The sequence below is a fragment of the Lolium perenne genome, chromosome 2 (assembly GCF_019359855.2).
Source record: "Lolium perenne isolate Kyuss_39 chromosome 2, Kyuss_2.0, whole genome shotgun sequence".
Lineage (NCBI taxonomy): Eukaryota > Viridiplantae > Streptophyta > Magnoliopsida > Poales > Poaceae > Lolium > Lolium perenne.
In genome coordinates this window covers 114,416,712-114,438,329 of record NC_067245.2, presented here as the reverse complement: position 1 = coordinate 114,438,329, position 21,618 = coordinate 114,416,712, and the positions used below count along the sequence as shown (strand labels likewise).

Sequence of the window (21,618 nt, the reverse complement as noted above, 5' to 3'; positions counted from 1 at the left end):
TTTGATCGGGCGATGACGGTGTTGGAGCACTGTTCCCTTCTTGGAGGCGTTGTTTTTTGGAGAGTCTGCAATTCATTGTCATGGTGGTGGATGTATTGCTGTTGTTAGGCCCGAGACACTATAGCGGGACTTTTGTTTCTTAGTTTTCTTTTCCTTTTTTTGGTTGTGTGCATCCATAGTGCCATTAGGGTGGTGCGTTGTTGCAGAGGCTGTGTGTAATTGATATCTCTCGATATTAATATATTCCCTTTATCGAAAATCAATGTTTTTGGTGGCAAGTTTGGGTTGTTTGTGTTCTGTTTTTTCTTTGATCTGCTTTGTAAGAGGTTCTCCTAGCCATCTTGTATCTTTTAGATCGTTGCGGATTTATTTATAAAGCGGGACCAAAGTCTATTTCGAAACATACAAGCCATCATTTATGAAAGTTTAACTCTGCTCGCGCAGATGCCGTTGGGGATGGATAAGTTGCTTTTTACTGTTTCTGCAGGTACCACAATATGGACCTGTGTTTCAGACAAACCAGGTGGTGATCAAGGCTTTGCAACCTCACTTAGTCGCAGTTATACCAAAAGCTAAAATGATCTCCTGAAATGCATATGAAATGCAACCACGATGTTCAGTGAAGCCTCGGGGATGGTAGATATTTGCAGGGAGTAACACAGAGAGTAATTTAATACTCTCTCCATCCCATGAAACATGTCTTAACTTTGTCTAAATTTGGTGTATCAGCTACTATATGGTGTCTAGATAAACCTAAATTTGAACAAAGTTTAAGACAAGTTTCATGGGATGGAGGAAGTACAAGAGATGAGAAATTTGTTCACAATAATATTATATAAAGATAAATTACATGAGTAACATGATATGCCACTTTTTTTGAAATGATATGGCAGAGAAGTATATGACAGTCTGTACGCAAGAAATAAAACCACATTTCGAAGTCGACATGATGAACATGCATGACAGGATCCAACAGGCTGATGGGGATTATAGAACTATTCCTCGAAACCATCTAAGGTGCCGAACTCCTCACTTCGTTGATTCCTTCTCACTTCAAGGTCTGGACACTTGCTTTCTTCTGTGCAGCAACATCATCCCTGTATTAACGAGCAAAATCACAAGATATTATGACTTTAATTTTGAAAAGGATTCACAGCCTGCGGTTAGAGAAATATAAAAGGATTCTCACCGTAGGAGTTTTCTCAACTCTTCAATGTGGGTTGCAAGTTCATTCTGCTTGCATACTAGTGTCTCCAGGGTCTGAGCATACAAGAAATTATCACTCGGCTGATCTGATATTTTCTTAGGCTACATTTCTTAAATAATTGTCTTTTCTCACCTCCTTGGTTTGAGCAGCACAATCTTCAAGTTCTTGTACCTTCCCTGAGATCTGTTCGTTGGCTTGTTTTAGTTGAATATTTTCCCTGGTCTCATTAGCAACCTGTTCCATACAGATTGATCAGAAATAGTAACTGGAGAATTCTCATTTCATAAGGAGTAACTGGACTATGAGGCAAAACTACTAATGTAAAATACATACACATAGTATCTGCTAATGTGAACTCTCAGTGGAACTGTATGGCTGGTTCACGGTCAAACCATAGCAGAACACTTTTGAGAATTTCTTTTCTACTTTCTATGTTGCGTGCTATCACATGTTGTTCCAATTTATTACATGGTAGTCTACAAGGACAGAAACAAGATTTCAGTAAATAAAAAATGACAGTATCAAGACCTGTTTATCCTCTAATAACAACATGCCAAGAGTACGTTTCCTACCACGAGTGGGATCTACAAGTCTTGCTGAAGGCTCCTGCAAATGAAGTGTCAAGAATCCATAATGTGGTCTTTGCAAGGAAAATGAGGGAGGTGAGGAGAGAAGATAGGAGTATGTTTCTTCTTATTCTGCTATGACACTTACTGATGAAATGGAGGATAAAAGGCACAAAGAAGATGAAATGCATAGGGATAATAAGATTTGACAACTTTTACTTGCTCCAATTCATGATCTCTTTTGATGGGGAAGGTCCTCGTGCTACTTAATATTTATTTTTCTCTCGAGCAAAGGAAAACCAGCCGCAAAAAGAAGAAAGGAAAACCTTGCTGGAGAGATGAGGGGACAATTGAGGAAATGAAGCCACATTGCAATTTTTTTACTACTCTGAATGCCCGTGCATTACTACGGAACTGAAAAGTCTAATCATTTACAGATTCATGGGCAACAAAAAGTGACTTTGAGGTCAAGAAGAAGACAACTTTGGAAATAGCAAGACCGTAGAACAACCATACGGCATATTTGCAAACCCAAGATGGTGCAGATGGGGAGAATGCCAACCAGGGATGAGTTACTTCGGCGAAGGACAGGTGCGATGGCAGACTGTCACCACCAACTCCAATATTTATGAGTAAAGATAAAGATAAAATAGGATAGTAGATATACTAAATCGAGATTTAAAATTGAACAACCATGAAGTATCTAGCCCGTAACACTTGAAATAAAAATCATAGCACCAACACATGAATAGCCACTGACCAAACAGCAATATTGTAGCATCCCTACTTGGGAACCAAGGATAGGCTTCTCTCAACCAAAGTGAAAATTGCCAAGAACAGCAATAACGAAATAGGCCACATGAAACTACCCAACTAAATCTTATTGAAAGATTTTCCACTTCACCAAAAGGTTTCTAGGTAAGTACAAATACAAATATACTCCCAACAACATCGCTGATGGATTAAAGGAACTCCTTACTAATTCAGTTTCCCAGCAAATTTCAAACAAACTCTAAAAGAATCAACATACCTCACCTTAGAAGAACGAATAGTCCCCGCATCAGTCCAAGGTCCTTTATCTTGGAGCAAGCACCCTCCAGTGGCAGAGCAAGTACATGTTCCACCCAGAAAGTCAGGTAAATTGCTGCAGGATGGAGCAAACGGTCAATTTGCTAAATATGAAAAAGTTGCTTATGTCTTCATGCATTTTACCTTGGCTCAACAGCTTCTAGTACTGGGCTAAGGTAGTTGGCCCCCAATACCTAACAAATAGCATGGGAGTAAGCAGAGTATTCAATGATTTTATCTATTTTGTCAAACAAGAATAATTAGCAGTCAACTAAAGAAGCATGCGCTACCTGAATCTTTTTTAAAGTTCTTGCCTCCATAAATGCTTTTAGTACTTTCCACAATGCTCTAAATCCAGATCCAGCATTGATTATGTAAAGTTGATGTAATGTCTGTAGCATAAAACAGGACCATATGAATATATTGTTGAAACTATTTTCTGCTGAGATTAAAGCTACACAAAATCTAGAAGTAGTTAAGTTTCGGAACAGTAGGATATTTTAGCTATAATATGACTATTTATGTTTTGGGCTGGTTCGGCATGAGAGTTATTCTGGAAATGAAGCTCCAAACTCCTAGGTGACCGCAGAACTGCTAGTTCTCTTTTTCATTCTTAGTTTCTACTTGCGGGTTGAGCGTAGACCAATTGACTAATGGTGCACACACGGGTGTGTGGTTAACCTGCCACCCACATTGCTAGTTTCTTCTTAATAAAAAATGGCACAGGAGCTAGTCTCTGTTGGACGACTTTTTTTAATTCCTAGTTTGAACTTAAAGATATGGAAATATCATCTAGTCCAAATCATAATTATATAAATTTTGACTGCTCAACAAATTCAAACATTTCTACGGTCCAAAAGTTACCTCTGGATAGTAGTTGCTGTCAATCTTCTGAATTTCTATGAACATCTCTCGTGCGGCTTTTGAAAAGTTGTTCATGCCCTGAAATAACAGGAGTGCCAAAATGAATGCTTTGGTACACAGTAAAATACCCCATCTGGGCTAGTGCAAGACCTTAAACAGCTTAGAAATATGATAGTTTCATGAATGACATTGTTATTGCAGCCATAAACTCCTAATGTAGATACAACTTGACGCAGGAAGGGCCTTAAGAATGAGTCAAGTAATAAGATAATCAAAACACTTTAAGTACCTGCTTTCAAGACAAATGCTTGGCCTCAGTTTCAGACAACGAAGAAATGGTTGAACAGTAATGCTACTACTTTCTTCAATGAAACAATGGAATTAAAGTATAGCACTAATAAGAAGACATCACAGAACGCACCAATCCTTTCACATCTAATATGGCTGTTGTAGAGGATATGTGCTTGTTTGTGGCAAGAGAGCAAGCAGGATATCTGAAAGATAAAGTTTTCTCTTGTTCTGATATATGATATTTTATATATCGATCAATACTAGTCACTTGCATGAACTTATTAAGATCCACTGAGCCAATCCGTTCAATGTATAGTGGCCTTCCAAATCTGTCAACTCCATGAAATCCATGAGGATAGCATCGTTTTAATGCATCATACTCCTCAAATTTAAAATCCTGTAACATAGAAACACCGGTTTCCCTTAATATTCAACAAGACAACAATAATACTGTGAGACCACAATCCAATCTTTACAGCTACAAATGTAGAAGGATACAAGAACATTCCAAGACTGTCTGGACATATTACATGGCAGTATTTACAAACAAAACCCATGTCATACCTTTGCAATGGCATCAATAGCACAATCCTGACGCCATTTCAGCATATTCAAGAACATCTCTTTTGCCTTTAATACATTAAATCCTCGCATTCTCAGAAAGCTAAATGGTGAAGATAGCAATCAGTTCAAGATCTTCAATGAAAAATCATAATACATCTTAACTCCCAGTTGAGGTGTAAAATATTTTCCAGTTATTTAGATAAGCATACAATATAGTTTTTGGATAATGCATAAAATTTGCATACCGTAGTAGGACATGATAATCATCAAACTTCTCTGGGAGCTGGTTGCTTGCAAGAAGTGATTCCCTTAAGGATTGCACAGACTGCTCTTCCTTCTGGTCATGAATCCCATTAGCAATGTTCTGATCAATTTTGGTCTTGCTGTTCCTTCTAAGTAATTGCTCAATAGATCTGAAGCTCATCTTTGATATGGAGCAGCTTTTTTTCTCCACTTGCAAGATATGCCAGTAAGCTTCAAGTGGAAACTCAGTAAATTAGTTCTGACGCTCTGGTACTAAACCTGTCATAAGAAGAACCCAGACCCTTATTTTCATTGCCAGAAGCACGCCTGAACTACAGTACGATCATTTTGGCATTCCACTTTCTTTTATTTGGTTCAACCATGTAAGCAAGCATACACAAAGCAGAAAGGGGAGCCAAACTTCAACAGCGCACGTTCATGGAGAAAAAAATAAGGTTGTTATAATCTTCCTCCCTGTAATACTATCAACGTTCCCAATTAAAATTTTAGAGTTTAATCTTTTCTAAGTTAACAGAACTGATGTATTTAAGACCTATATAGCAGAATATGTTGTCATGAATTCTGGCGTCATACATAGAAACATGTGCCACGAAAGGAAGACAAAGAGGGTATTCAACAGACTATGATGTTGGCTATGGAATTAGAAGAATCATATGGTCTTACTGACTTACTGCTGTAGGAAGCACATGTTTGCAATGTGATTTTGAATGAGCAGTACTAAGAGAAAAGCCAATTTCACTGCAGTAATCTGTTTGGCCAACAGTAACCTGTAACCTATTGCTAACTGTAGCTAGATACTAGAACAACAATTAGAGAAAGAGATCCTTGTGAATTGTGTTCTGTTTATAGATGATGCTTTCTGTTTGTATAATATTAAATCTGGCCCACGCACAAGATGACAGAAGCTCAAGTGACGAACTTAGCGCACGATTCCACTTCTGCACGGTCCAACTGATGCACATTGCTACAGAAACAATTTAAGGCGACACTGCAAGAAAATGGAGAAAGAAAAATGAAATAGACACTAGTGAACATAGGTCCACCGCATCGCATGTGTACTAATTACCGCGCGTGATTCCGATAAATTCAAACGCAATGTTATGCATGAAGGGACACACGAGGCATCCGCAATTCTGCGTTCTCAAGAACCAACAGAGCACGATTGGAGCAGGATCTTACCTAGGAGTCCAAGCTCGGGGATGCTGCCTGCCAGGAGCGCGCTACAAATTATTTTATGTATAAACCAGCAGTCACCTCCGCCCTGGGATTTGGGAGATATAAAAATGAGGGCTGGGTCTCCTGGCCATGCCTTGGCATAACGTAGAACATCTTGTGGGCATGCGGATGCGGGAGTGTAGCGAAAGGGTGAGGTTGCTTTCGCGCGCGGCAATGAGAGGAATCCGGCGTCTCCCCCATGGGCACGGCGCCGGCGAAGCAACCTGAGGCGGCGGCATACGCATACTCCTCCTCGGTCAGGTCATCACGTGTCACGTGTACCCGTCCTGCCCCTCTCCATGAGAAAGTGACAACGATGGGGAGTTTTTTTTTTTTTTTTTTGATATGGAACAAATGATTCCATTAACCATCAGGCTCAGCAGAAACGCTGGCCTACATCATTTGGCAGAGAGTCCGGCCATATCAGTTTTGATTCGGCCACTTCCACACCAAGACTAACAAGTCCCCCAAGTGGACCAATGACGCGAGCCCGAGTTAAAGCTCTTCATGATGAGGTGAACTCGCTCCTTACCACCCTTGATCTCGGTACCCCTTTGGATGGATTACTACCTCATGCCGACGTGCTATGTGTCATTAGGTACAAGGAGCATCAAGATCACGGAGAGGAGGACACACCATGGTCAAAGGGAGGAGAGGAGCAGCTGGACGTGAAGATGGACATGGAGCTGGACCGGAAGTCGCCCGAAGAGCACAACGAAGAGAAGTTGGCCGGCCGGTCCAGAACCCGGTCTGACCGGCCCCCTGACCGGGTCACCCGGTCCAAACCGGGATTTCCGCTTGTGCCATCCGGGCACTATCCCGGGGCCCCGGAACCCCGTCCGGTTGCCTCCCGGTCCAGGGCCCGGCTGCAGGACCGGCTGCCTCGATCCCAGGCCCGGTCTGACCGGCCTCCTGACCGGCCTGCACGACTTAAGTCACCAAATCGGCCCGAACTTGTTTCACTTGTACCTTTCGGCCCGTGACGCCTTGTAAGACTATATAAGCACCCAAGACGCCCCTTCACCTCTTTAGACTTGTTTTGAACTCAAACCTACCTTTGAGCTTAGTCTCCCTTGGGTATCTGATGTCTACTTCCCCCTCCTTTTCCTGTAGACAGTGTTGGGCCTCCAAGAGCAGAGGTTTGTAGAACAGCAGCAAGTTTTCCCTTAAGTGGATCACCCAAGGTTTATCGAACTCAGGGAGGAAGAGGTCAAAGATATCCCTCTTATGCAACCCTGCAACCACAAAGCAAGAAGTCTCTTGTGTCCCCAACACACCTAATAGGTGCACTAGTTCGGCGAAGAGATAGTGAAATACAGGTGGTATGAATATATATGAGCAGTAGCAACGGTGCCAGAAAATAGCTTGCTGGCGTGTAGTTGATGGTGGTAGTATTGCACAGAGTAACGTGTGATAAAACAGTAAACAAGCAGCGATAGCAGTATTTAGGAACAAGGCATAGGGATTACACTTTCACTAGTGGACACTCTCAACATTGATCACATAACAGAATAGATAAATGCATACTCTACACTCTTGTTGGATGATGAACGCATTGCGTAGGATTACACGAACCCTCAATGCCGGAGTTAACAAGCTCCACAATTTGTTCATATTTAAGTAACCTTATAGTGTAAGATAGATCAACATAACCAGATAGATCACATCAATACCAACATAATGATAATTAACTCCACAATCTACAAGAGATCATGATCATAACCTACGACAAGAACCACACGGTGCACACACTAGTCACCTTTACACACGTGCAGGAGGAATAGAACTACTTTAATAACATCACTAGAGTAGCACATAGATGAATTGTGATACAAAACTCATATGAATCTCAATCATGTAAAGCAGCTCATGAGATCATTGTATTGAAGTACATGGAGAGAGATTAACCACATAGCTACCGGTACAGCCCCGAGCCTCGATGGAGAACTACTCCCTCCTCATGGGAGTAGCAGCGGTGATGAAGATGGCGGTGGAGATGGCAGCGGTGTCGATGGAGAAGCCTTCGGGGGCACTTCCCCGTCCGGCAGGGTGCCGAACAGAGTTCTGTCCCCCGAATTGGAGTTTCGCGACGGTGGCGGCGCCCTGGAGTCTTTACGAGTTTCGTCAATTGGTATCGAAGTTTTAGGTCACGACGGCTTAAATAGGCGAAGAATCGGAGTCGGAAGGTCTCACGGGGGCCCACACTATAGGGGGCGCCCCCCCTGGCCGCGCCGGGGTGTGGTGTGGGGCCCCCTGTGGCTCCCTCCGGTCCTTCCCGGGTGTTCGGATGCTTCCGATGAAAATAGGAACTTGGGCGTTGATTTCGTCCGATTCCGAGAATATTTCGTTACTAGGATTTCTGAAACCAAAAACAGCAGAACAAAGAATCGGCCTCTCGGCATCTCGTCAATAGGTTAGTTCCGGAAAACGCATAAAAATGATATAAAGTGTGAACAAAACATGTTGGTATTGTCATAAAACAAGCATGGAACATCGGAAATTATAGATACGTTGGAGACGTATCAGCATCCCCAAGCTTAGTTCCTACTCGTCCTCGAGTAGGTAAACGATAAAAGATCATTTACGAGGTGACATGCTACCAACATAATCTTAATCATACCATTGTAAAGCATATGAGATGAATGCAGCGATTCGAAACAATGTAAATGCAATGAGTAAACAATTGAATCATATAGCAAAGACTTTTCATGAATAGTACTTTCAAGACAAGAATCAATAAGTCTTGCATAAGAGTTACTCATAAAGCAATAAATTCTTAGTAAAGGTATTGAAGCAACACAATGGAAGATTAAGTTTCAGCGGTTGCTTTCAACTTGTAACATGTATATCTCATGGATAGTTGTCAATGCAAAGCAATATAACAAGTGCAATAAGCAAGTATATAAGAATCAATGCACAGTTCACACAAATGTTTGCTTCTTGAGGTGGAGAGAAATAGGTGAACCGACTCAACAATAAAAGTAAAAGAATGGTCCTCCATAGAGGAAAGCATCGATTGCTATATTTGTGCTAGAGCTTTTATTTTGAAAACATGAAACAATTTTGTCAACGGTAGTAATAAAGCATATGTATCATGTAAATTATATCTTACAAGTTGCAAGCCTCATGCATAGTATACTAATAGTGCCCGCACCTTGTCCTAATTAGCTTGGACTACCAGATCATCACAATGCACACGTTTTAACCAAGTGTCACAAAGGGGTACCTCTATGCCGCCTGTACAAAGGTCTAAGGAGAAAGCTCGCATTGGATTTCTCGCTATTGATTATTCTCAACTTAGACATCCATACCGGGACAACATAGACAACAGATAATGGACTCCTCTTTTATGCATAAGCATGTAACAACAATTAATAAATTTCTCATTTGAGATTGAGGATATATGTCCAAAACTGAAACTTCCACCATGGATCATGGCTTTAGTTAGCGGCCCAATGTTCTTCTCTAACAATATGCATGCTTAACCATAAGGTGGTAGATCGCTCTTACTTCAGACAAGACGAACATGCATAGCAACTCACATGAAATTCAACAAGGAGTAGTTGATGGCGTCCCCAGTGAACATGGTTATCGCACAACAAGCAACTTAATAAGAGATAAAGTGCATAATTACATATTCAATACCACAATAGTTTTTTAAGCTATTTGTCCCATGAGCTATATATTGCAAAGGTAAATGATGGAATTTTAAAGGTAGCACTCAAGCAATTTACTTTGGAATGGCGGAAAATACCATGTAGTAGGTAGGTATGGTGGACACAAATGGCATAGTGTTGTTTGGCTCAAAGATTTGGATGCATGAGAAGTATTCCCTCTCGATACAAGGTTTAGGCTAGCAAGGTTGTTTGAAGCAAACACAAGCACGAACTAGTACAGCAAAACTCACATAAAACACATATTACAAGCATTATAAAACTATACATCGTCTTCCTTGTTGTTCAAACATCTTACTAGAAAATATCTAGACTCTAGAGAAACCACTCATGCAAACCAAATTTTAACAAGCTCTATGTATTTCTTCACTAATGGGTGCAAGGTATATGATGCAAGAGCTTAAAAAAGAGCACAACAATTGCCAAGTATCAAGTTATTCAAGGCATCATACCAATTACTACATGTAGCATTTTCCAATTCCAACCATATAACAATTTAACGAAGAAGAAATTTCGCCATGAATATTATGAGCTAAGAACACATGTGTTCATACGAACCAGCGGAGCGTGTCTCTCTCCCACACAAGCATGATGTAATCCAATTTATCCAAATACAAACAAAAACAAAAACAAACCGACGCTCCAAGCAAAGCACATAAGATGTGATGGAATAAAAATATAGTTTCAGGGGAGGAACCTGATAATGTTGTCGATAAAGAAGGGGATGCCTTGGGCATCCCCAAGCTTAGACGCTTGAGTCTTCTTGATATATGCAGGGGTGAACCACCGGGGCATCCCCAAGCTTAGAGCTTTCACTCTCCTTGATCATGTTGCATCATACTCCTCTCTTGATCCTTGAAAACTTCCTCCACACCAAACTCGAAACAACTCATTAGAGGGTTAGTGCACAATAAAAATTAACATATTCAGAGGTGACACAATCATTCTTAACACTTCTGGACATTGCATAATGCTACTGGACATTAATGGATCAAAGAAATTCATCCAACATAGCAAAAGAGGCAATGCGAAATAAAAGGCAGAATCTGTCAAAACAGAACAGTTCGTATTGACGAATTTTAAAATGGTACCAGACTTGCTCAAATGAAAATGCTCAAATTGAATGAAAGTTGCGTACATATCTGAGGATCATGCACGTAAATTGACTTAATTTTCTGAGCTACCTACAGGGAGGTGGACCCAGATTCGTGACAGCAAAGAAATCTGGAACTGCGCAGTAATCCAAATCTAGTACTTACTTTTCTATCAACGGCTTTACTTGGCACAACAAAACACAAAACTAAGATAAGGAGAGGTTGTTACAGTAGTAAACAACTTCCAAGACACAAATATAAAACAAATTACTGTAGCAAAATAACACATGGGTTATCTCCCAAGAAGTTCTTTCTTTATAGCCATTAAGATGGGCTCAAAGTTTTAATAAACCATTCGCGGGAAATAGTATTTGAGGCAAAAGAGAGCTTCAAGAGGCAAATTCAAAACAAATTTAAGTCTAACATGCTTCCTATGAAGAGGAATCTTGTACACAAATGAATTCATGAAGAACAAAGTGACAAGCATAAGAAGATAAAACACGAGTAACTTCAAGATTCTCAACATAAAGAGGGGAAACTTAATATTATTAAGATGCATACGACCATATTTCCCTCTCTCATAGTAACTTTCAGTAGCATCATTGATGAAATCCACAATATACCCATCACTTAAAACATTCTTATCATGGTTCATATGCATAGAAGTATCATTAAATTTGGCATAAGAGGAGTTATTCTCATTAATAGTAATTGGAGCAAGATTATTATCAAGAATTTGAACATGGTAAACAAGTTGCATATTAAGAGAATTGTTTTTGGTAACCCAATCATGACTATGACAAGTTTCATAAGGATAGTTAGAACCTATATCATAGCATTCTTTATAATAATCATCAAAGATCGGAGGCACATTATCATCATTTTCAGAATTAATTTCCCAGAGATTTGCAATATCAAAAGTAGTGTGCTCATTCAAATCATGATTGCTAATGTATGTAAAGGGCATAGGAAGATCATCATATTCAGATTCATTATCACAATAATCATTAGGAGCAACATACTTACGGTTACCTAGCGTTATCTCATTCACGCGGGGATACGCTGTTACCTCTTTCTTTTTATTCTCCTTCTTCTTCTTCTTCTTCTTTCCCTTCTTCTTCTTCTTCTTCTCTTCCTTCTCCTCGTTCCCTTCTTCAGGAGGAAGAGGCTTGAAGGGTGGCTTGTCCGCATAACCTGATTTACTTTCGAAAACAATAGAAGAAACTTGGGAGGATCCCTCCTTTTGATTAATTAGTTGAAAACACACAGCGGTCCTATCATATTTTGGCAAGGTGTCATCTTCTAAAATATTTTGTATGTAAGTATTTGTATGGCTATTATCAATGCAATAAGAAAAACACCCATGCAGGACATCATCAATATCAAGATCACTCATATGTAACAAAGAGATTTTTCTCGATAGTTCTTCACACCCCAAAAATAAAGTAAGTTCATCATGCTGATTAGGAGAAATTTCATCATCACAATACAAATTTGCAGCACTCATTGGGTTCAAATTATCATTGGAGGAGCATTGAAAATTAAAATGACCCACTTCATGGCAAACTTCACAAATAAAAGGATAGAGGGCACAAACTTTTTTACCAAGATCATCTAGAGCCCTAAACCACTTTCTAGTTTTTTCATTAGCATGATGGATACAATATTCATCTTTGATTTGATTAATTCCACATGGTCTATGTATTCCACAAAAATTAACATGCTTATAGGAAATAGCACTCTTAGGAGTTTGAGCATGCTTATGGCAATAATTAACAACAATTTCATTCTTCATGCAAGCCTCTTTAAAAGGTTCATGATACTTATCAAAATTCTTCTTAGGCAGTTCAAAATGAGAAGCAAAGGATTTATAAAGATTTGCAACAACTTGAGAGTCAAGACCATAAGTAGCACTCATATTTCGAAATTTATCGGTATCCATAAAAGCTTCAATGCATTCATAATCATAATTTATACCTGACTCTTTACCTTTGTCGTTCTCCCATCCTTCAGCGTTGTCCTCAATCCGATCAAGAAGATCCCACCTAGCTTCAACCTCCTTGCTTGTGAAAGATCCCTCCGAACACGCGTCCAGATAGTCCTTGTGTTGTCCTGAAAGTCTCGCATAAAAATTGTTAACAATAACATTACGGGGGAGCTCATGAATGGGACATTTGAGCATTAGAGATTTCAATCTCCCCCACGCTTGAGAAACACTCTCTCCATCACGAGGATAAAAGTTATAAATATAATTCCTATCAATATGCACTTCATGCGGAGGATAAAATTTAGAATAAAAGAGAGATGCAATTTCCTCCCAACCAAGAGAATGTCTATTCTCCAATAATTTATACCAATGCGCCGCTTTACCAGACAGCGAAACAGAGAATAGCTTCTTCCTCACTTCATCCATAGAGATACCTGCACACTTGAATAACCCACATAATTCGTGCAAAAACAGTAAATGATCTCTAGGATGGACAGTTCCATCCCCTTTATAGTGATTGTCCATAACACGTTCAATAATTTTCATAGGTATTTTATACGAAATACTTTCAGCAGGTGGATTCAAAATATCAGGAGCATCATTAGCGGTATCGCATATGGGAGATAAAGCATTATCAGAACAAATTTTCTCCCCTAAAGATGGGAAGCTAAAAAGACCACAAAAACTAGCTTCCCCAAGCTTAGACTTCTTCATAGCATTAGCAGTAATTGCATTCATACTAATAACATCGCTACTAGCATGCAAATAAGGTTCCATAGGTTTTTTAATTTTCGAATCAAACAATTCTAAATCAGGAAAAAGACTAAAAAGCTCACCAATTTTGTTGTTGTTTTCCATTATGCCTAACTAGTGTAAACAAGAAACAAAAAGTTGCAATTGCAGGATCTAAAGGAAATAGCTTCGAGTACTTACAATGGCGGAAAATAGCTTGGTAGCCGAGGTCCGGAGTGTGAGTACCTTTTACCTTTCCTCCCCGGCAACGGCGCCAGAAAAGTGCTTGATGTCTACTTCCCCCTCCTTTTCCTGTAGACAGTGTTGGGCCTCCAAGAGCAGAGGTTTGTAGAACAGCAGCAAGTTTTCCCTTAAGTGGATCACCCAAGGTTTATCGAACTCAGGGAGGAAGAGGTCAAAGATATCCCTCTTATGCAACCCTGCAACCACAAAGCAAGAAGTCTCTTGTGTCCCCAACACACCTAATAGGTGCACTAGTTCGGCGAAGAGATAGTGAAATACAGGTGGTATGAATATATATGAGCAGTAGCAACGGTGCCAGAAAATAGCTTGCTGGCGTGTAGTTGATGGTGGTAGTATTGCAGCAGTAGTAACGCAAAGAAACAAGAAACAAGCAATGATAGCGATATTTAGGAACTAGGCCTAGGGATTACACTTTCACTAGTGGACACTCTCAACATTGATCACATAACAGAATAGATAAATGCATACTCTACACTCTTGTTGGATGATGAACGCATTGCGTAGGATTACACGAACCCTCAATGCCGGAGTTAACAAGCTCCACAATTTGTTCATATTTAAGTAACCTTATAGTGTAAGATAGATCAACATAACCAGATAGATCACATCAATACCATCATAATGATAATTAACTCCACAATCTACAAGAGATCATGATCATAGCCTACGACAAGAACCACACGGTGCACACACTAGTCACCTTTACACACGTGCAGGAGGAATAGAACTACTTTAATAACATCACTAGAGTAGCACATAGATGAATTGTGATACAAAACTCATATGAATCTCAATCATGTAAAGCAGCTCATGAGATCATTGTATTGAAGTACATGGAGAGAGATTAACCACATAGCTACCGGTACAGCCCCGAGCCTCGATGGAGAACTACTCCCTCCTCATGGGAGTAGCAGCGGTGATGAAGATGGCGGTGGAGATGGCAGCGGTGTCGATGGAGAAGCCTTCCGGGGGCACTTCCCCGTCCCGGCAGGGTGCCGGAACAGAGTTCTGTCCCCCGAATTGGAGTTTCGCGACGGTGGCGGCGCCCCTGGAGTCTTTCTGGAGTTTCGTCAATTGGTATCGAAGTTTTAGGTCACGACGGCTTAAATAGGTGAAGAATCGGAGTCGGAAGGTCTCTGGGGGGCCCACACTATAGGGGGGCGCGGCCCCCCCCCCTGGCCGCGCCGGGGTGTGGTGTGGGGCCCTGTGGCCCCCCTCTGGTCCTTCCCGGGTGTTCTGGATGCTTCCGATGAAAATAGGAACTTGGGCGTTGATTTCGTCCGATTCCGAGAATATTTCGTTACTAGGATTTCTGAAACCAAAAACAGCAGAAAACAGCAACTGGCCTCTCGGCATCTCGTCAATAGGTTAGTTCCGGAAAACGCATAAAAATGATATAAAGTGTGAACAAAACATGTTGGTATTGTCATAAAACAAGCATGGAACATCGGAAATTATAGATACGTTGGAGACGTATCAGTATCATCCCTCTGTAATCAAGGCACCTTGGTTGTTGACTTTGATCTTGTTGAGTGAGATTCTAGTACAAGTTACTCTCTCTCCCTCACCAAGCTCTTCCTCTCCAACCCCAATCTCTCTCCGGGAATTCTGCCACGTGCCTCTTCCTCGGAGATTCTATTGGCGTGGTCCATCGAGCCACGGAGGTAAGCATCGGGTGTATCGGGTTGGTGTGCGTGCGTGAGTCTCGGAGTTCCTCGTGTTCGTCGTGTTCTTCGTGTTCCTCGCGTTCTTCCATCTTCCCCCTTGGTTTCGAAGTCAATCCGCGAGATCGGGCCACACACGGGGTCTTAGACCTCATCATATGGTATCAGCAGCTCTTGGTTACCGCGGATTTGACCTCCCACCCACCCGATTTCGTTCCTAGAAAAATTTTCCAAAAAAATCCCCAAAAATAGCCCCAAATTGCCTCTTGACCGATCTATGATTTGGTTGCGTTTTGAGTGGTTTTGGTCCATGGATTTGGTGTTGGAGTGCTTGATCTACTATCTCCCCAACTTTTAGCCCCCAATTCCATCGTTTCCCCTCCGATTTGGCTTGGTTTGACTCAAGAACAGGAGAGAGAAATCGCACTGTCCGGTTGAGCATCCGGTCAACCGGGCTGCAGACCGGCCGGGCCAGCCCAGAACCCGGTCGACCGGCCGTGTGACCGGCCAGGCCGGCCCCAGGTCCGGTCCAACCGGGCCCCATACCGGGTGCCTCTTCGCGCACCTCTTCGACCTCGTTTTCCGGCGATCACCACCACCACCACCACCACCATCGCAGGTATAACTTGCAGCTTTCACCTTGTAACCCCTCTTCCTTTTGCGATCTATCCCATTGAGCATTGCTTGTCTAGTGTTGCGAGACATTGCACGTGGCCCCGCATTGTGAGGTGTGTGTGTCGCGTTGAGTAAGGCATCCAAGCAAACACTCGTGTGGCAAGATAGCAAAAGCGAGGCTAACGCTAATATAGTGCGTGAAAAATCCCCAAAAACACAAAAAGAGTGCGAGTAGCACCATACATCCATACATCCATACATCCATACGTCCATACATACAAAAGTGTCCACGTGCCACCAAAGATACAAACGAGTGCAAGTGCCACCATATGCAAAAGAGAAAAAGCTTTTAAGCAAAGAGAGATAGGAGAAGAGAGGCCGCGTGTGAATCTTGTTGTCTCTTCCTTTGCAACCGAAGCTTTGGCTCTCCTTGTGTTAGTGTGACACCGAGCACTTATACATACACTTTTCCGCTCACTTTTGGTTGCACTAACCCCGCTTATCTCGTGTGTGTGTTCCACAACTTTTTCCGTGTTTATAGTGATCTTCACATTGATATTTGGATTTTTGGACCTCACCCACTTTTAACAACATACTCGATCTTGGATTTGTCTTTTGGCTTTCCACAACACTCGCCTAACACCATATTTGCTAGCTTTTGCGTGTGGTTTTGCGTGTTTTCCCGATACACTTGATCTTGCTTTCGGCTTGGTGGATTGCCTCAATACTATCTTACCTTGGTAAGAGTGCGAGGTAGTCTCCTTCCACTAACATACACAACATAGTTCTTGTCTTTCCATCATGGATAGGAACGGAGATACCAATAGGGATGAAGAGATCCTCCGCAACACCGAGAGGTTGGCTACTCAACACAACCTATGGACGCAACGACAAGAGTTCAAGGAGCAACTCACCCTCTTCGAGACGCGCATCGATGAGCAATACGATGAGGTGGCTCACAACTTCTCCACCGTGAACCAAGACTTGGCTCTTCTTCGTGAAGCTACGGACAACTTGAATGGCCAAATGGCGACCAATGATGCCAACATGGAGCGGTGCATGGAAAGCCTCGAGCGCGCCATCACCAACTTGGGTCGTCATCGTCGACACCGCTCTACTTCCTCTTCATCAAGCTCGCCACAAGATTACTATTCTCATGGTGGCCTTTCGTCCTCAAGCTCCTCTTCAAGGCATGAAGACCATCATCGACCTCATCGCCCACAAGCTCGTCATGAAGACTCTCGCTCCAACTCTAGGCGTGGAGAGATACATCGCCATGCTCGTCCACATGAGCGTCCTCCACAAGACCAAGACCTTCAACAAGATCGTCACCAAGCGGATCGCCATGCCCACCATGGGCGTGATGGCCATCCCCAAGACCAAGGTCCTCAAGATCAACCTCGGCGAGATCTCCGTCGCCACCCTCGCCATGACCAACGTGGACGAGGAGAGCCGCACCATGATCAAGATGAGAGACCCAACATTGAGCATCGCCCTCAACCGCGACAAGATCTTCAACCACATCCTCACCGTGAACCAAGTGAGGCAAGCGTTCATCTTCAACGCCAACCCAATGCTATGGTTGGCCGTAGAAGACCTCCTATTCCTCCTCAAGCCGCAAGAGATGAAGTCGCCCCTCCTCGTAGAAGAACCTTGGAGGATGAAGAGAACATGTTTGGAAGACTCAAGTTCACCATGCCAAAGTTCAAGGGAGAAGAAGATGCCGAGGCATACCTCTCATGGGCACTTAAGGTTGACAAGATATTCCGCATCCACAACTACTCCGGTGCCAAGAAGGTGGCTATGGCGTCTCTTGAGTTCAAGGACTACGCCAACACTTGGTGGGAGCAAGTCCTCACTCTTCGAGAAGAGAAGGGTGAACCTCCTATTGACACTTGGGAAGATATGAAGAAAGAGATGCATGCTCGTTTTGTCCCCACGCACTACATGACCGACCTCTTCAACAAGCTCCAAAAGTTGAAGCAAGGCACCAAGACCGTTGAGGAGTTCTACAAGGAGATGGAGCTCACTATGATGCGAGCCAACATCCAAGAGTCCGAGGAACAAACCATTGCTCGCTTCTTCAATGGCCTTACTTACCCCATCAAGAGGATTGTCGAGTTCCAACCCTACTCCAACATGGTTGAGTTGGTCCACCAAGCATCGAAGGCCGAGCGTCAAGTGATTGAGGACATCAAGTACTCCAAGGCCAAGACCTATTTCTCCTCCAAGCTCGCTACATCGACTCCTCCTACTACATCAACTCCTCATGCTACAAGTGCCAAGGCCGATGCATCCTCTACACCATCCAAGAAACCGACTATCCAAAGTCGCATGAAGCAAACGGTCTCCTCCACCGCCTCCTCTAAGGCATCCACGGGACCCTCTAGTGTCACTTGCTTCAAGTGTGGCACCCAAGGTCACAAATCATTTGAGTGCAAGAACACCAAGGTTATGATCACTATGGAGAATGGTGACATCGAGACGCTTGATGAGGATGAATATGAAGCCCTTGTGCAAGCCGCCGTGGAAAGTGAAGAAGCTTATGAGCAAGAAAGTGGATAAGATCCTCTCTTATGTGAGCATGACCCAAGTCCCTCACTTGTGGTCAAAAGGGTGCTAACCACACAACCTCATGCTATGGAAGAACAACGGTGCAACATCTTCCAAACCCGTGCCGGAATTGGTGGCAAGTCGATCAAGGTCATCATAGATGGTGGAAGTTGCCATAACCTTGCAAGCACCGAGTTGTGTGAGAAGCTCAACCTCACTCTCCGCAAGAATCCTCACCCTTACCATATCCAATGGTTGAGTGACAAGGGCAACGTCAAGATACAACATACCGTCACCGTCACTTTCAAGATTGGACCTTATGAGGACACTATCGAGTGTGACGTTGTACCCATGACGGTGTGCCACATGTTGCTTGGCCGCCCTTGGCAATATGACAAGAAGGCTATACATGATGGACTCTCCAACACATACACCTTCAAGGTCAACGACAAGAAGTTCGAGTTGCGCCCAATGACTCCTAGCCAAATCATCGCGGATAATGCGAAGGCTTTAGCGAGGGCACAACTCCGCACCCACCATAGTGAGATAAGAGGAGAGGGAGCGACCCACCACAAAGATAGTGAGCGCCACAAGCCATATATGAGTGAGTCCAAGAGTGTCCTTCTAGCCACCAAGAGTGAGTGGAGAGAGCTCCAAGAGAACCCATCCACCATATTGCACTACGTGCTCATATGCAAGGGACCCTCGTCGGCGACTAACGACTTAACCAACATTCCTCCGTCTTTGTTGTCTCTTTTGCAGGAACTTCAAGACGTCTTCCCCGATGAGCTCCCTCATGGACTACCACCACTCCGAGGCATAGAACACCGCATCGACCTCATACCCGGCGCTCCGCTTCCAAACCGTGCCACCTAACGCACCAACCCCGAAGAAACAAAGGAGATACAATGCCAAATACAAGATCTCCTCGCCAAAGGGTACGTCCGCGAAAGCCTTAGCCCTTGTGCGGTTCCCGTGATTCTTGTGCCTAAACCGGATGAGACGCAACGGATGTGTATGGATTGTCGCCCCATCAATGCCATTACCGTCCGTTACCGCCATCCTATTCCGCATTTAGATGACATGCTTGATGAACTTAGTGGTGCCACGATTTTCTCTAAAGTCGATTTGCGTAGTGGTTACCATCAAATCTGCATGGCTATTGGTGATGAATGGAAAACGGCATTCAAGACCAAACTCGGTCTCTATGAATGGCTCGTTATGCCTTTCGGTCTTTCCAATGCTCCATCTACTTTCATGCGCCTCATGAATCACATCTTGCATCCTCTCATTGGCAAGATAGTGGTTGTCTACTTCGATGATATTCTTATTTATAGCAAAAAACCTCGAGGACCATGTGCAACATGTGAGAGAGGTCTTGTGCATCTTGCGTCATGAAAAGCTTTATGCTAACCTCCCCAAGTGCACCTTTGCTCAAAACAAATTGGTTTTCCTTGGCTTTGTGGTTTCCGCTAATGGGATTGAAGTTGATTCTTCCAAGGTGGAGGCCATCCACAATTGGCCTACTCCTACAAATGTTGGTCAAGTCCGAAGCTTCCATGGACTTGCCGGTTTCTATCGTCGCTTTGTGAAAGATTTTAGCACCATTGCTTGCCCTTTGAATGAGCTTACCAAGAAGAATGTTCCGTTTGTTTGGGGCAAGGCACAACAAAATGCTTTTGATGAGTTGAAGAAACGCCTTACCGAAGCTCCCCTTCTTGTTCTTCCAAATTTTGCAAAAACTTTTGAGATTGAGTGTGATGCAAGTGGGCTTGGTATTGGTGGTGTTCTTATGCAAGAGGGCAAACCCGTGGCATACTATAGTGAGAAGTTAGATGGCGCACGCCTCAACTATCCTATATATGACAAGGAGCTCTACGCTTTGGTTCGTGTTCTTGAAGTTTGGCAACACTATCTTTGGCCAAAAGAGTTTATCATTCATTCCGACCATGAGTCCTTGAAATATTTGAAAAGCCAACACAACTTGAACAAACGACATGCAAAATGGGTCGAGTTCATTGAATCCTTCCCATATGTGATCAAATACAAAAAGGGCAAGGACAATGTTGTGGCGGATGCTCTTTCCCGCAAAAACACCCTTTTGCTAACTCGTTTGGATTTTCATGTTTTGGGACTTGAAGAGATCAAAGAACTCTATCCTTCCGATTCTTTCTTTGCTCCAATTTTTGAGAAGTGCTCCGTTGAGCGAGGAGTGGATGATTTCTATTTGCATGATGGCTACTTGTTCAAAGCTAACAAGATTTGCATTCCCGAGTCTTCGCTTCGAAAATTGCTTTTGCAAGAGTCACATGGAGGTGGTCTTATGGGACACTTTGGTCGAGAGAAGACATATGCCATGCTCTCAACCCACTACTATTGGCCAAGAATGTACCGCGACGTTGAACGCCTTTGCCGCCGGTGCACCACATGCTTACAAGCTAAGTCTACCTCCAACCCTTATGGCCTTTACACTCCTTTGCCTATTCCACATGCACCATGGACCGATATTAGCATGGATTTTGTTCTAGGATTGCCTCGCACTAAGCATGGTCATGATTCTATATTCGTGGTAGTGGATAGATTCTCTAAGATGGCTCATTTCATACCTTGCCATAAGAGCGACGATGCTTCACACATTGCTTCTTTGTTTTTCAGGGAAATTGTTCGCCTACATGGAGTACCGCAAAGCATTGTGTCGGATCGAGACGTCAAGTTCATGAGTTATCTTTGGAAGTCGCTCATGGCAAAGTTTGGAGTGAAGCTCTTATTCTCATCATCCTCGCACCCGCAAACGGACGGCCAAACGGAAGTGGTCAATCGAAGCCTCTCCACCCTCCTACGCATTCTCGTGAAGAAGAACTTGAAGTCATGGGAAGAATGTCTTCCACACGCGGAGTTCGCCTACAACCGCGCCAAGCACTCGACTACATCAAAGAGTCCCTTCATGGTCATCTACGGGTTTGAGCCGCTCACGGCACTCGACATACTCCCGCTCC

General features: G+C 43.0%; 1 protein-coding gene across 4 annotated transcripts; it reads right to left on the bottom strand.

Annotated features, from left to right (window-relative positions):
- Positions 1–813: 813 nt before the first annotated feature.
- On the bottom strand, positions 814–6,306 carry LOC127333600 (phosphatidylinositol/phosphatidylcholine transfer protein SFH11). Of its 4 annotated transcripts, none has more exons than XM_051359982.1 (12): positions 6,004–6,306; positions 4,806–5,082; positions 4,561–4,660; positions 4,127–4,393; positions 3,706–3,783; positions 3,132–3,233; positions 2,986–3,035; positions 2,809–2,917; positions 1,736–1,813; positions 1,340–1,441; positions 1,190–1,260; positions 814–1,097 (listed from the first exon to the last, which is right to left on the bottom strand). In XM_051359982.1, the coding sequence occupies exons 2-12, from the start codon at positions 4,982–4,984 to the stop codon at positions 1,049–1,051; spliced, it is 1,185 nt and encodes a 394-aa protein (XP_051215942.1). In that variant the 5' UTR covers positions 4,985–5,082; positions 6,004–6,306; the 3' UTR covers positions 814–1,048. The 4 variants fall into 4 exon arrangements, with proteins under 4 accessions (XP_051215942.1, XP_051215944.1, XP_051215943.1 ...); XM_051359984.1 differs by having other exon boundaries at positions 4,806–5,034; XM_051359983.2 differs by lacking the exon at positions 6,004–6,306 and adding an exon at positions 5,744–5,917.
- Positions 6,307–21,618: the final 15,312 nt, after the last annotated feature.